The sequence below is a fragment of the Polistes dominula genome, unplaced genomic scaffold, assembly GCF_049000335.1.
Source record: "Polistes dominula isolate Pdom_NZ unplaced genomic scaffold, Pdom_raw_medaka contig_77, whole genome shotgun sequence".
NCBI classification, from domain to species: domain Eukaryota; kingdom Metazoa; phylum Arthropoda; class Insecta; order Hymenoptera; family Vespidae; genus Polistes; species Polistes dominula.
The window spans coordinates 7,061,453-7,075,713 of NW_028301152.1; the positions used below are offsets into that span (position 1 = coordinate 7,061,453).

A 14,261-nucleotide genomic window follows, 5' to 3' on the forward strand; every position below is an offset into this window, starting at 1 on the left:
TAGCAGCTATTTCTTGTGACTGTCGCGAGGTGGCGTAAGAATAATTGACGAGCTGCTAAATATATATAGAGTCATCTAACTTGTAAGAAATTACTTTGAATAGTAGGGAATTTGTATATTTCAAAGGTAGCGTTCGAACTAGTAGTAACGGAAAATATTTAAATATTTTATAATTTCGAATTTTATTCTGCATATATTTTTAATCAGCAAAAATCTATTAATTTTTGTTTGACCATATTTTATTTTAAACATGGAATTTGGTGATGTATACTCCCTGATTTTGGTTATATTATTATTTATACTTACTATTAATTTTCTAATGATGAAAGATCTCTACGCTACAATTCAAAAGGTAAGTGGAATTTGAAATTACGTGTAATAAGGGACCGTATAGTCCGTTTTCATCAATATAAAATTACTGAAAAATTTTTAAACGATTTTTTTATCGTGTATATTATGCTTGCTTTGGGAAAAATATAATAATGGTGAATATGTTACAGAAATATTTGTAACGTAATAACGCAAATTTAATTTAAAAATACAAAATCTAATCATATATAACTGTTTTTATTTATTAATGTTTTCTTACATTAAAACAATCGGTCAGAATAATACAAATTCAAATTATATTTATTTGTTCAAACTTTAATATTGATGAAATCTCCCGAAAACGAAACCTTAGATGAACAAAGAACAAAGAGTATATCAAATATTTTTATTATTATTTCACGTAAAATTATTACGGCAATGTTTTATTGTCAGCATTGTATATAAAGCCTGATCGAGTAGGATATTTTTAAATTTTCATTATTTTTTTTTATTTATAATAGATTGAAATCACTATACGCGTCCTATACACATCACGCGGAAGTATATTCCATAAAATGGATGAAACCTTTTGGGCATTCAATAGAATGACGAAGCAATCTGTGAAACATTTGCTGACATATATATAAACATTGTCCTATTTATATGGTCATTCTATATAATGCCCGAAATATATACATTACCCTTATCAAAATTATTATTTATCAAATATCACTATTAATGTCGTCTTCTATCTTGTTTATATAGAAACAGTAACTTCTAAAAATATTCGGGCAGAAAAGTTACATTGAGGGTTTAATTTTGGTTATAAAGTAATTATATTAACATTATTGTTTTTAGCAATAAATCATTCAGTTATTTTTTAAACAAATATAAAATTTATTGAAAAAACTTGCGACGTATATTATACGGATATATAAATAATTTTATTTCAGAACATGTCTATATAAAAGTATCAAGCTAAAAAAGTCACCATATTGAAATGTCCGAATATTTTTTGTGAGCAACTATTTATAGTACATCGAAAGAAATGGAAAATCGGAAAATCTATTCTTATTTTTATGCCGTCCATAGAATATTTTTCTAAGCTTTACAAATCAAATAAATTACTAATTAAATATAAGCTATTTTGATTTTTTATACTTAATTAGTGATTCTTTTATTTTTTCAAATGAAAACATGAATTCTTATTAGTATTTATCAAAAGAAATTAGATACTTACAAAATTTTATTTTGTTATTATCATTGATTTATGGAAAAAGAAACTGTTTTATTATACTTTAATTTTTTTTTGTATACTCGTCATGTACTCTCACATATATTTTTTGTTTATAACTATGTTAACAATTATAGTAGCACACACAGGTCTGTTTATTACAGAAATGTTTAATTCTGTAATTTGACAAGGACAAAGCATGTACTATTTTCTTAGATTGTTTTGAAATTTAATATATTTGTAGGGATCATTAGAACTATACATACGAACCCTAGGAGTTGGGTTAATGTCCAATCGTTTCCGAGAGAAGTTTTACTAATATTCTTATATACCAGTTCATTTCAGTTGTTAATATGAGCCAGCGGTAGCGTAATGTGAATGAATAATGAAAAAATATGGTTTTTTTATATTATTATTATAATTAATTGGTGTTAGGAATTTGAAACTTGATTGTTGCAAATACTAAATCCCGCCAGTGTTCCTGTCCTTGAGCGCAACCCTTCCATCAAGGTTATCGTAGCCTATTTTTTTAAGATCCTTTCTAATATTGTCCTCTCATCTACGTTTCGGTCTACCCAGTGGTTTTTTTTCGTTCAATATAGCTATCAGTATTATGTCAGTGACCTCTTCCCATCTTAAATGCAATAGTAAACTTATACTTTATATATGTTGATTGAATTTGATTTCAGAAACTGATCTGTATATTTTGTGATCTTATCTGAGATAGTTATTAAAAATATTTTTTTAAAGCAACCTGTGTGTGTGTGTGCAATTCAGATAATTTACAGTCTTAGAACTTCTAGAAGTCTATACAGAGCTCAGAAAAATGTTTTCCGAGCTTAGAATTATTGATTATTTAAATATATTAACACGTTGTTGCAAATGACGGCTATAGCTGTCTTAATATCTTTGTATTTCTGAGCACGATCGTCAAATTAAAAGTGTCCGGCAACGTGTTAAATTATTATGATAAGAAGATAAAAAAAGATATTTTTATTTTCAGAAAACAATGATACCGGAAACAAAGAAAATATATTTTAAGGATGATGAAATAGAAAAAAGGAATTTAAGAGATGAAATATTTTACCGTTACTTTAATCCATATAGTTGTAATAGTTTAACTAGATACAGAGCAATGTTGAATTGCCATTATGAAATAAATAAATTGAAAGGTCAAGAAAAAAGGACATGCAAGCAAAAATCGATAGCATGGTTGAAAATCATAATCAATTTCAATAATAAAATGATCAATTTTTTAACACTCAATTTGTATGTCTTAATGACAATTATGAAACAGTATAAATCAATAAATATTTATTTTTAAATGAAAATATACAGTTGTAACACTGATATCGTTAATATCATCTACCATCTACCACCAACAGATAACGCTGGATCATCATCGTCTTTACTCCCTCCAAAGTCCAATTTATAAGGAGACATTATGGGATGTTCCCTTCTGATTGGTATAAGACTTGGTATATCAGTACTGTACTCTTAATCTTTTGTTTGCTAACAACGTCTTTTGATGTTATGTTTATTTGCTATCATCAACTTTTCAATAATTTACACATTCATGGTTTTTTTATACATACATTTCTTATTCAGAATTTGTTGTTAACAAAGAATGTAGCTGTCCTAGTTTTTCTAAAATTGACTGTCCTATTCTGTTTCTTATTTATTTTAAAAGTTCCTATATAACATTATAATTTATCTATCAAAAAAGTTAACATCCTGTATAAATCACAATAACTGCTGTCGGCACCTTTCTTCTCTTTCTTATCTGGCTTCGAAACGTACAAAAACACTTCTTCGATATGAAGAAGGAAAAAAGAAACTAAGGATCAATTTTAGTTGGTTGTAAGTGTATTTGGTTTTTTGTACAAATATTTACAAATTAATAAATATGCTGCCATATAAAATATACAATATACATACCAAAAAAATGATGTCTTAAAACGTTATAAACCTTTGGCGACTTTTGTTTTGGTATTTTATACGAATGGTACCAAAATTATAGATTCCTGGATAATATCAACATAATTTGTCATAAAATAAAATATATCAGCGTTTTTAAATCATTAGTATGAATTTAGGGAAGATTTATCACGTTCCAAAAGTTTAATATTAACAATTTTGAAGCACATTTATTCATATTAATGATTAAAGATGGGCAGATCACGAGACGCGCATGATGGAGGATCGAACGGCCCATAAAATACTGGTTGGTATACCGAATGTAAAAAGACCACTAGGTAGACCTAGACATAGATGGGGGAGGGGGACAATATTAGAAGGGATCTTTTAATGAAATACGCGGTTACGAAGACCGCGAATGGAGGGGTCGAGCTCAAGGACGAGAAGATTGTGGTGGGATTTGGTATTTGCTAAAGAACTTTCGAGTTCCTAATGCTAAATAATAATAATAATAATAATAATAATAATAATAATAATAATAATAATAATAATAATAATAATTTTTCTTATTATTTCACATAGAATCATAATTTATCAGGTATTACTATTATTATCCTGCTTTATTTCCTGTTTATAAAGTACAGTGACTTCTAAAAGTATTCGGACAAAAAAGGCAAGTTTATGGCTTAATGTTTCTGTTTTTTTTTAATTTTTTTTTGGGCAGGTTAATGTTTTTAGCAATTAATCATTCAAATAATTTTCCAAAATATATACAATTTCTTGAAAAAATTTACCTATATAACACAAATACAATTATTCATTATTACTATCACATTGCTTGGTATAATAGTATTCGGAAAATTTCATTTAATATTCAAATAATATTTAGAAATCTTTTATTTTAGAACAAGACATGTTCTAAATTTATTTGAAATATTCTGTATAGTTTTTGTATAATATTCTATATTTTTGTTCATTTATTATTGAGATTTAGTATTATTCAGCTATTTATATAACAACGTAATTAATAAATAATTTGTAGTATAAAATACAGAATTATGTGTGTTGCTTAATATCTAATAAGCCTTACTATTAAAATTTATCATTTATCTTAATCAAATGGTTTACCTTTCGTATGTTAAAAGTTTTCATTGCTTTTACTAAAAGTTTGCTTTATTTCAATATTAAATTTGACTCGTAGTTGAAAAACATTTTCTTTTAAGAATATATAAAATTTATTTAATTTTTATTTCTAATGTATAAGAAGACTACGATCATTACCATACAATTTATAATACTGTAATAATGAAAACAAAATAAATCACATTAAGGTTTGAAGCAGTTAAGGGTCACTTGAAGAGTAATATTTTCTCTTTGTAAAAGAAAATTCATTAAAATTCGAAAATCGTTTTAATTTATGTAAGTAAAATAATTTCTTATACCTCAGAAAACATACAACACTCAACATATTATTTGCCTTATGCGAAGTTCTAGTATTTAACTATGTTGAATGTCATACATTGTAAATAAGAAAGACTCGTTGTGGTAAATACGAATATAAAGTTATCTCATGTAGATGGAATTTCTAGAATAGTGATACACTTATGTAGTCTAAAGGTATTATTGGAACTAACAACAAGAAATATTTAAATATCAGATCTCTTCTTCTAATTGAATACTACGTTATTAAATTTATAATTGACTGTAGATTTTTATATAATCATATCAACGTTAAAACATGAAAAGTGTTCAAATAATGGAAATATTAGCACAGTATACACAATATTTCTTGCCCTGTATCGTAGTTAGTTATTTGATAAAAAGAGGCTATAGTCAAATTTTTAAGGTGAGTGGCACAGAAATTATACATAATTCAAAGTTGTAATAGTTCGTTTTGATGTTGATATTCTTATTAAGAATATGTCTACATGTGTTACTTGGTTTAAGAAACAGACAATTTGGGTGATGGACTTATTTACAATTCCCTGTAATGTAACGATGCAAACAATATAAGATTTGATAATAAAATTGAAATTTTTTACCAAGTTGGAATAACGTTCAATTTGTTCAAATTTCAATATTGATCTAAACTTTTAAAAACCAAACTTAGCATAAATAGTAATAATATAAAATATTTTACTTATTATTTCACATAGGATCATTTCTCTTCGATTAGGTCTTATTACATTTACCACACTTCCTTATCAATGAAATATACTTCTAAAATTAATAGGATAGAATTCTATGTTTGTTTCATTTAGATATTAAATTTGAATTTTTAAAGTTGAAAACCCTTCGTTTACAAATTTGAAATCTGTTGAATCGTAGCTTCCATGGTATTAGAAATTTCTACGATCATTACGAAATTATTCCAAACACTACAAAGATAAAAACAAAACAAATCACGTCAAGGTTTGAAAAAGCTAACGGTTACTTCAAGGCCAATGTTGACTGTTATATACATTTATTAATTCTTACCACCTAAATAATTTCGAAAGTATGATAACAGCAATCATACGATTTACATTTTTATCTGCAAAATCAACTATGAATAAAATGAAAGTTTTTCAAATTTTCCTATCTTATTTATATCATGAATTTTCAATTTTAATCACTAAGGTCTAGTGATTATGATTGGAAATGAATATTTCAAACATGTATCGTATATTATATTTTTCCCTTGTTCTTAGGTTTCTTGTTGATAAAATTTAAAAATATTATCAATTGCCATTATTTGAGCCATTTGATATAGATTCTTATCTATGTAACATAGTTATTTCCCTGAATTTTAAATGAATATAACATGAATTTATTATATTATACAAATTTTAGTTCGATTTCATTTTAGAAGCTGATGTGTTGTATTTTATTTGTATTTGTAATAGTTTGTGATGTAGTTTTTAAAAACATTTCATTTAAATTCCTGATATAAGTTTGATAATTTGTTATCTTTTGTCTATGAAGAGTTCTGTTGAATGCTTTTATACGTTTATGATTAGTATGTATATTTAAATGTAACAAAATATAAATATAATAAAATAAAAAAGAGCTATATATATATATTATTGTTTTCAGAGATTAACTGAAAGTGAGCGAATTTCTAGTTCGTATACTAAAGATCTAGAGAAAATAAAAGAACTAATGCAACTAAAGAGAACTAGAAAGCCAGATTATTATTTTAAAGACGATTTTTATAAACTACTTCCTGAATTCGATCAAAGTTTTCCAAATGAGTTTGAACAATTTGGTCAATATATAACATTGGAATTAAAATGTTTAAAATCAGAAGAAAATAAAGAAAAATTAAAGAACGAGATAAGAAAAATAATCCTACGAATTGCAGAAGATGAAATACATAATTTAATAGATGGTGATGCTGACAAAGTACAGGCTTAAAACTACGTTGTCAAGTAATTATTTAATTAAATGAATTCAAATTTAAACAAAAATTTAGAAATAGTAGAATATTCAAAAAAAAAAAAAAATGAAAATAAAAGGTAATACTTAAAAATGTGCCTTTTTATACAAAAAATATGATACTAAAGGTAAAAAACAATGTGTAATAACAAATTGAATTAATAATTTTTGAGTTCTAATCTTTGATATTGTTTAGACCAATAATAACTTTTTTACGATTAATTTTTGAAAAATTTTTCGTAAAAATATTGAATTATTCGAAAAGTTCATTTCAGTTTACAAATGTATTAGATCGATGTATATTTTAATTTTATATTTATTAAAAAAAAAATTTATATATATAAATAATTTATTTTTAAATAAAAAGCTTAAATTACATTATGTGAATAAATATATTTTTTTTTGGTAAGGTAGCACGAACTATCAGACAAATCCAGTAATAATATAGAATCTTATTAATAAACTAATGTTTCATTTTTATATATTATTAAGATTAATATTCATTGAATGTGATTCCTTATCGTCATTTATAGTTATTGTTTTATTCTATCTATTAATTTTCTTTTTGAAATGAAAAACCAAAGAACCTACTCAGATAGAAACCGAAGAACCAACAATTTTTTAAGAAAATGTGTATTTATCGTTTTAAATTTATTTTTCTTTTCAATTTTAATAAAGTTTTTATAAACATATACATATATACATAATTGTTCTTACAAATAAAAAATAAATAAGAACATAAAACATGAAATATAAAAAAGCATCGTTTAAAAAATATGTTTTTTGGACAAAAAGTAATCAGATAAGGAACCGAAAAAGAAATAATATGATCTCCTATATTATATAATAATTAAAATAAAACAAAACGTAATTTATTTATTGAAATTTATTCCTTTTCATTCAAAATAATGGTTCGTAATTACAGTAAATTAATTTCAACGTTCCTTCTGTCTTTGAAACAATCAAATTGGTGCCTTTAATCCAGGATTAAATCACCTAGTTTCATACGGTTGAATATGTGGCGAATATTATACTTGTAGAATGGTTTGTTTTTGTTTAATATTAAACAATAAATTGATAAATAATTATTTTACTGCGATGGTGCATTATAGAAACCATGAATTATTTTATCATAAATCAAAACGTTTTATTTTCGAATGAACTCATGCAAATGATTCATAATACCTAAATAATATCTTTTATTACCTGTTTTATAAAGCTTTCTAGTTTATATAGTTATAATATATAGTTATATAGTTTCAAGTCTTTGCATTTATTTTATTTTATTTTATTTTATTTTTCATAGTTTTTTCGAAGTTCACTTGCTTCGTTTCATTTCTTTTTTTGAGTATTCTATATTTTTAGAACAACATAAACAGCTAACCATCCTAGTGTGAGTATATACGAGTATATAGTTATATTACAAACATAGAAGATATATAGCAATAGTAAAAGTAACATATTCGATGCCAAGCTATGTAAAATAATATTCTAATAGTAAAATGTGTAAATATGCATTTAACATAAAACTGCCTCATGGAAGGAAAAGTTGAAAATGTAAAGTATTATGTTACAATTGTCAAAGCTTCTAAAGTTATTACCTTATATGAGCATAAATTCATCACATTTAGTTTTTATAAATTGAATGAGATAGCTTTTCAAATAAAAGGAATCCTCCTCCCCCCTTATAAACAAATAAAAAAGCATTTGTGCTACAAAAAATATTAAAATTAAATAGATCATGCAATATAAGACAATTTTTCATATAAAATTATTTCATACAATATGGGAACATATAAAACTCAACGTATTTACTGTTTCACGAGGGGTTTGTCTAACAGTGTTTTGAATGTCATACATTCTAAATAAGAAATACTCATTAGTAAATACGTATAAATACTGTCATTTAATTTATGTATAACGTCTAAGATTGTAGTGAATTAATATATTAGAAAAGCAGCAATATATATATATATATATATATATATTTAAATATTAAGTAATTTATTCTAGTTTCATTGAATTCGTAATTAATTGTTAATTTTTATCTGACCATATTTATTTTAGAAGATGGAATGTGTTGAAATGAACAAATTAATCGTGCAAATTGTATTCTATTTATTTTCTACTGTCATAGGATTTTATATTATACACAAAATCGATAACTATTTTTTTAAGGTATGTGGCATCAAAATCATAGATTATTAGAGCAAATAATAGTTCGTTTTTATTACTCTTATATTATTATAAAATTATAACATTATATTCTTATCAAAAGTCATTGTTTATCAACACTTTGTTGGCCAGCAATTTTTCTTAAAATTTATCTTACGTCAACGGTTATTATTTCAGAATTAATGTGGAATAAAACAATGTAAATAAGTTGTTTTATAACGGTCTATTATTTATATGAATTTTATTTAACATTTAATTTGTAATACTTCTTTTTGGTATGATAAGTCGTGTAACAATCACCTATGTATATTAATAGATCAACAGGTTTTGCAAATACATGTGCCCATAATTATGAAAGTAGTTTAAATCATATATTTTTTTGTTTCAAGATATTTAAAGAATTATATTTGAACATTAATATAGATAAAGATATTTTTTGTAGCAACATGCGTAATTCTGTTAATTAAAAAAATAAAAATAATGTATTATTGTTTTTCAGGAAAAAGCTATGAAGAATAAGAAGGAAGATGAAGAAAAAGGACAAGAAAAGAAAAAGAAATTTCCCCCCAATTTAGAAGATGAAGCATTTATCCTTGCATCGGCGAATGATTTATATAAAAAGAAACAGGGAGATGATACTTATTTTACAGATGAATTTTATAAACTCATGCCATATTTGAATCCACCAAAGGAGGATTATTTTCGACATTTTGGCAAATACGTATCCATGACACTGACCTGCATGAATTCAGAAATATATAAAGAAAAATTAGTAAGTGAAATACATAAATTAATTGGACAGATTGTACACCTTGATATAGAAGAATATCTCAATGAAATAGATGAACAAGAAAAAGAAAAAGAAAAAGAAAAAGAAAAGGAAAAAGAAGGTATTCAAAAGGATTCAGTAAAGAATTATATGACTGATGAATGGGTTCAAGAAATGATTAAATTATCCACTAAATAAAAATATACAGTATAATATTTAAACATTTATGTTTTTGATTAAATATTTATAAAAGCATGCTTTTCATAAAACTTTTGTTATTATCATTTTAAACATTATTATTAAACGGTGTTAGTCCCTACAAAGTTGAAAGCTCATTGCTGTAAATAGCAAATCCCGTCAATGTTTCTGTCTGTGGAAGATCTCTTTGTTGAGATCTATTCTAATATTGTTTTCCTACCTAAGTCTTGCTTTATCTCTTATGGTAAGTATTTTATACACTGCTCGATCCTTATATATATACGCCTCGTAATCTGCTCATCTTAATCATGCGATTTTATGACATAAATAATATCCAGAATACTGTATAATTAGCGTAATTACAATTATACGATACTAAAGTTAAAGATTAATTTAAAAATAGTAAATTTAATTAAAACAACTATTTTAATTAGAAACCTATATATAATATTTCTAATATGAACCGATTTATTCGTAATTATTTATTTATATACAATTGAAATATTATATATTTTTATATAACTTTGTTTTCTAAACTACATTTTTACGTTGTGCGCATATTTCTTCAACATGGAATACTCTGGCGATTGTGATGAGCAATAATGAGGAAGAAAAAGGGTTAAAATAAAATAAGAAATAAAACATTTAGTTGAGCCAATACAAAATATAATACTTTACCGGTTGATAAATTTTATATTATAATAAATGGCTTCCAACCAAAGATTGAACAAGTGTCTAATCATTTTTACATAATTAAAAAGAACAAAATATTACTATATAAACAATTTATACATATTGATATTTAATTAATTTATTAGTTGATCTGATTGTGATTTAATGGGTATGTAAGTTAGAAGAGGTTAATACTAGCTAAAATATGATAAAAATTGTTTAGTAGAAACATTATCTAAATGTAAAAATTCAGCACCTGTTATAGTACCATGTCGGGATGTAGAAACAGTTTACAGTTTGGTATATATGGTAACAATATTATAATAAATAAATTCTACAATTAGCTTGCTTCTGGTACATGGTTTTTTGAAGCTTACAGTTTGGTATATATAGTAACAATATTATAATAAAAAAACTCTACAATTAGCTTGCTTCTTGTACTTTGTTTTTTGAAGGTTTCACTTCTAACATGCGTGATCTACACACAAAATATTTTTTACTATTTTGCGTTTCAAATCCCAGTTCTACTTGTTTAATTACATATTTGGTATCATTCAACAGCATTTTTTAATTATATATGTCGTATTGAATAGTTTAAAGTGTTTAAAATAATAATTTAGGCACAAAGCATCTCCGACTACGGCCTTGTATAAGTGGCATCAAAAAAAATCTTCCAGAGTCCAAATAAATTTAATATAACTTTTTCATTACTGTGTAAAAATATAATTTTATTGTAAAATATCTATTATAATAATTTGACACAAAGATATAAGATAAAATATCCATTATGACAGCCCGATTACAAACAAATCGGTTGACGTGGGTCTTAAGCAATATTAAAATTTAAAATTGAAACAGTTTTATTATTTTTATCTATTATTTTTAATTGTTATGTAGATTTAATATCATATACTTGCATAAAAGGATATAAGTTTATTTTTTTATTCGTAGATATACATTATTTTAATTAACAATTTGTTCTATACAATTCGATTCTGATTCGACAAGAATGTTTGGCATTTGCGCTTTTTTAAATAAATTACTTGATAACAGGTTCGTATCCTGGTTTGTAATCTGTTCGATTACTTTACTTATTTCACTCTTTATTATTTTCTCATCTGGTTCGATTTTTAAATTTTTCAATAGCGATAAAACGCATTGGCTGAATAAATCGAAATCTTTTGGCGAAAATTCACCGTATTTTGCAATGAAATTATAAAGTTCGTCTATAAGATAATAATTTAGTATCTCTTTTCTTGGCAATTGCGTCAAGACTGATTTTTCATTCTTTTTACATGAATTATTGTAGGATACAATATTTTTCCATTGTTTACCAAAGACTCTTTCCTAAAAAAAACATACATCATTTTTATTCTTTTATAAAATAAAAATTTGTTTAAAAACAATAAACAGTATTTGAGGTAATGTGATTCAGTACGTTTGTTTAATAAACAGATGCTTCAATTCGAAACGTTTCAGAGAAAGAAAAAATTGCTCATTGCATCGGTTATCTATACATATCATATTCAAAATTATTCTTCAAGTAATCGTTAGATGCTTTGAACTCCAAGGTAACTTGTTTTGTTTTCATTTTTATAATATGGTAAACTATATCGTAATTATTGTAGACTTCTTAAACTTTAGTAGTTATAATTCAATAGACATTAAATTTGTTCAAAGAAACGTTTTTATGCAAAGTTTAATATTCAAATAAATCAAACTATTATAAAAAGCAACGAAAACTTTCAACGAAGCATTCTATGATCAATTTTCTACACGTTTTTTACAGTAGACATATCAGTAAAGGCAAACTGTAAAATCTTAAAATTTGCGGGTGACACTGCAATGTTTGCCATAGACAAAGATTTGCAAACAAGCAACTAACGCATTACAAGAACAAATTTACTTTTTTGAAGAATGATTATGTGAAGATCAAATTAAACTCTAACAAGTGTAAACATATTAGGTTTGCATTAAAGAAAAATCAAATACCGAAACTAAAATAATATAACATAGAAATTCCGTAAATAACTACAGTCAAGTATTTGGGATTATATTTAGATTTAAAATTGGAAACGACATTTAACTGCTAGGATAAATTCAATTCAACTAAAGAGGAAAAGAATAGCTTGGTTAAACAGTAAAAATTCTAGACTCACTTATTATTTATAATTTCTGTTCCACTTACCTTATAATTCAGTTTATCCATATTTTTCATTGCTGAAATGACTATACTAACGAAATAGAAAGAAAATAAAACCTGCACTAATAATTGTAACATTACAGTAACTTCCATGTTTCTAGTTTTGTCATATAAAAATTAAGAATCAATTTTCGATGAAATATGAGTAGAAAAAATTAGTATAAGAAATGTGATATTTAAATATTCCTTGTTGTTAGTTCGAATGACGGTGGTAGAAATACAGGAGAACGAACGATACAGGCAATTTGTAACATTCTTCGTCCTCTAAAAACGTAAGAGATAACTAATACTTATTTCTACCAGTAGGGCCACTATGAAGATGAGTGTGATCATTGCTTGGGAAGTTTAGAAGCTGATAAATCATCTGACCGAGATCGAGTCATTGATTTGATGAGCGAACATATATAATCTTATTAAACAATTAGAAAATGTTGTCTTGACTGTCGTTGGGACTAAAACTATTAGATTTGATACAATAAATGAAATTATTGATAATGTCGGTAAAGAAAAAGCACTGCCTTTCGTATGCTGCAAGGAACACCAATCAAAGTTAATGAAAAAAATATTACATTATTTTATTACTATCCTAAGTCACTTTCTTGCTAACCATATAAATAAAAATAATAATAAACAAAAAAATTATGTACAAATGATTTTATTTAACACATTAAAAACATTTAAAGCCTGAGCACGAGCCGGCGCTTAAGCGAGACTCCCCTTAACAACTACAGCGCACTCTGGATTAAAACTTTATTTCTTCTACATTTGGCGGACATTTTTTTTATACAGCTTTCGTTCTCCTTAGTTTCTATCTCCGTCGTTCTAATATTCTCTTCAGATTACATTAATCTTAGAAATTTTATGTATATAAGATAACTTTATATACATATTTACCAATGAGTTTTTCTTATTTACAATCCATGACATTCGATAAAGTTAAATACTGTACAGTAGACCTCCGCATGAGACAAATAATATGTTGAGTTTTGTATATTTTCGGTTTATAGGAAATTATTTCGAATGAAAAATTATCTCATATAATATAATCTATTTAAAATTATTACTTCTCTTAAAATAAAATAAGAACATACATTAATTAAAACTCTTTAATGCAAACTATATAAACTAAATATTAAATTGTGATGAATTTTCCCTTAGATGAGACCAAAAATGAAGAAAAGCTCATATTCTCTGTTTTAGGTTTTCCAACTATGATGATAATATTTGACAATTTCCAATAGATGTATAAACTAGCAGAACGAAAGTAGACTAATGTAAAATTTAAAAAAATTTTATTTACGTTTTCTTTTACTTAGTATGGTTATCTTAAGCAAATAGGGAACCACGTCCACCATCTATTTTTGAAC

General features: G+C 25.2%; 3 protein-coding genes across 4 annotated transcripts; 2 read left to right on the top strand and 1 right to left on the bottom strand.

Annotated features, from left to right (window-relative positions):
- Positions 1–77: 77 nt before the first annotated feature.
- Positions 78–10,144, top strand: LOC107068900 (uncharacterized). Of its 2 annotated transcripts, none has more exons than XM_089178457.1 (2): positions 78–352; positions 9,552–10,144. In XM_089178457.1, exons 1-2 carry the CDS (start codon positions 251–253, stop codon positions 10,017–10,019), a joined length of 570 nt encoding a protein of 189 aa, XP_089034583.1. In that variant the 5' UTR covers positions 78–250; the 3' UTR covers positions 10,020–10,144. The 2 variants fall into 2 exon arrangements, with proteins under 2 accessions (XP_089034583.1, XP_089034582.1); XM_089178456.1 differs by lacking the exon at positions 78–352 and adding an exon at positions 8,405–9,055.
- On the top strand, positions 5,062–6,956 carry LOC107068899 (uncharacterized). The gene is made up of 2 exons (XM_015325732.2): positions 5,062–5,306; positions 6,536–6,956. Exons 1-2 carry the CDS (start codon positions 5,199–5,201, stop codon positions 6,854–6,856), a joined length of 429 nt encoding a protein of 142 aa, XP_015181218.1. The 5' UTR covers positions 5,062–5,198; the 3' UTR covers positions 6,857–6,956.
- A 1,314-nt stretch (positions 10,145–11,458) lies between the features above and the next one.
- On the bottom strand, positions 11,459–13,489 carry LOC149030712 (uncharacterized). Its single transcript, XM_089178129.1, has 2 exons — positions 12,880–13,489; positions 11,459–12,038 (listed from the first exon to the last, which is right to left on the bottom strand). Exons 1-2 carry the CDS (start codon positions 12,985–12,987, stop codon positions 11,655–11,657), a joined length of 492 nt encoding a protein of 163 aa, XP_089034255.1. The 5' UTR covers positions 12,988–13,489; the 3' UTR covers positions 11,459–11,654.
- Between the last annotated feature and the right edge of the window lie 772 nt (positions 13,490–14,261).

Bases quoted from the DNA above. Each gene is read 5' to 3' on its own strand.
- LOC107068899 (XM_015325732.2), top strand. From the start codon at position 5,199: ATGAAAAGTGTTCAAATAATGGAAATATTAGCACAGTATACACAATAT. The intron at 5,307-6,535 runs GTGAGTGGCACA...TATTGTTTTCAG, and splicing joins GCTATAGTCAAATTTTTAAG to AGATTAACTGAAAGTGAGCG.
- LOC149030712 (XM_089178129.1), bottom strand. From the start codon at position 12,987: ATGGAAGTTACTGTAATGTTACAATTATTAGTGCAGGTTTTATTTTCT. The intron at 12,039-12,879 runs GTAAGTGGAACA...TGTTTTTTTTAG, and splicing joins TGGATAAACTGAATTATAAG to GAAAGAGTCTTTGGTAAACA.
- LOC107068900 (XM_089178456.1), top strand. From the start codon at position 8,948: ATGGAATGTGTTGAAATGAACAAATTAATCGTGCAAATTGTATTCTAT. The intron at 9,056-9,551 runs GTATGTGGCATC...ATTGTTTTTCAG, and splicing joins TCGATAACTATTTTTTTAAG to GAAAAAGCTATGAAGAATAA.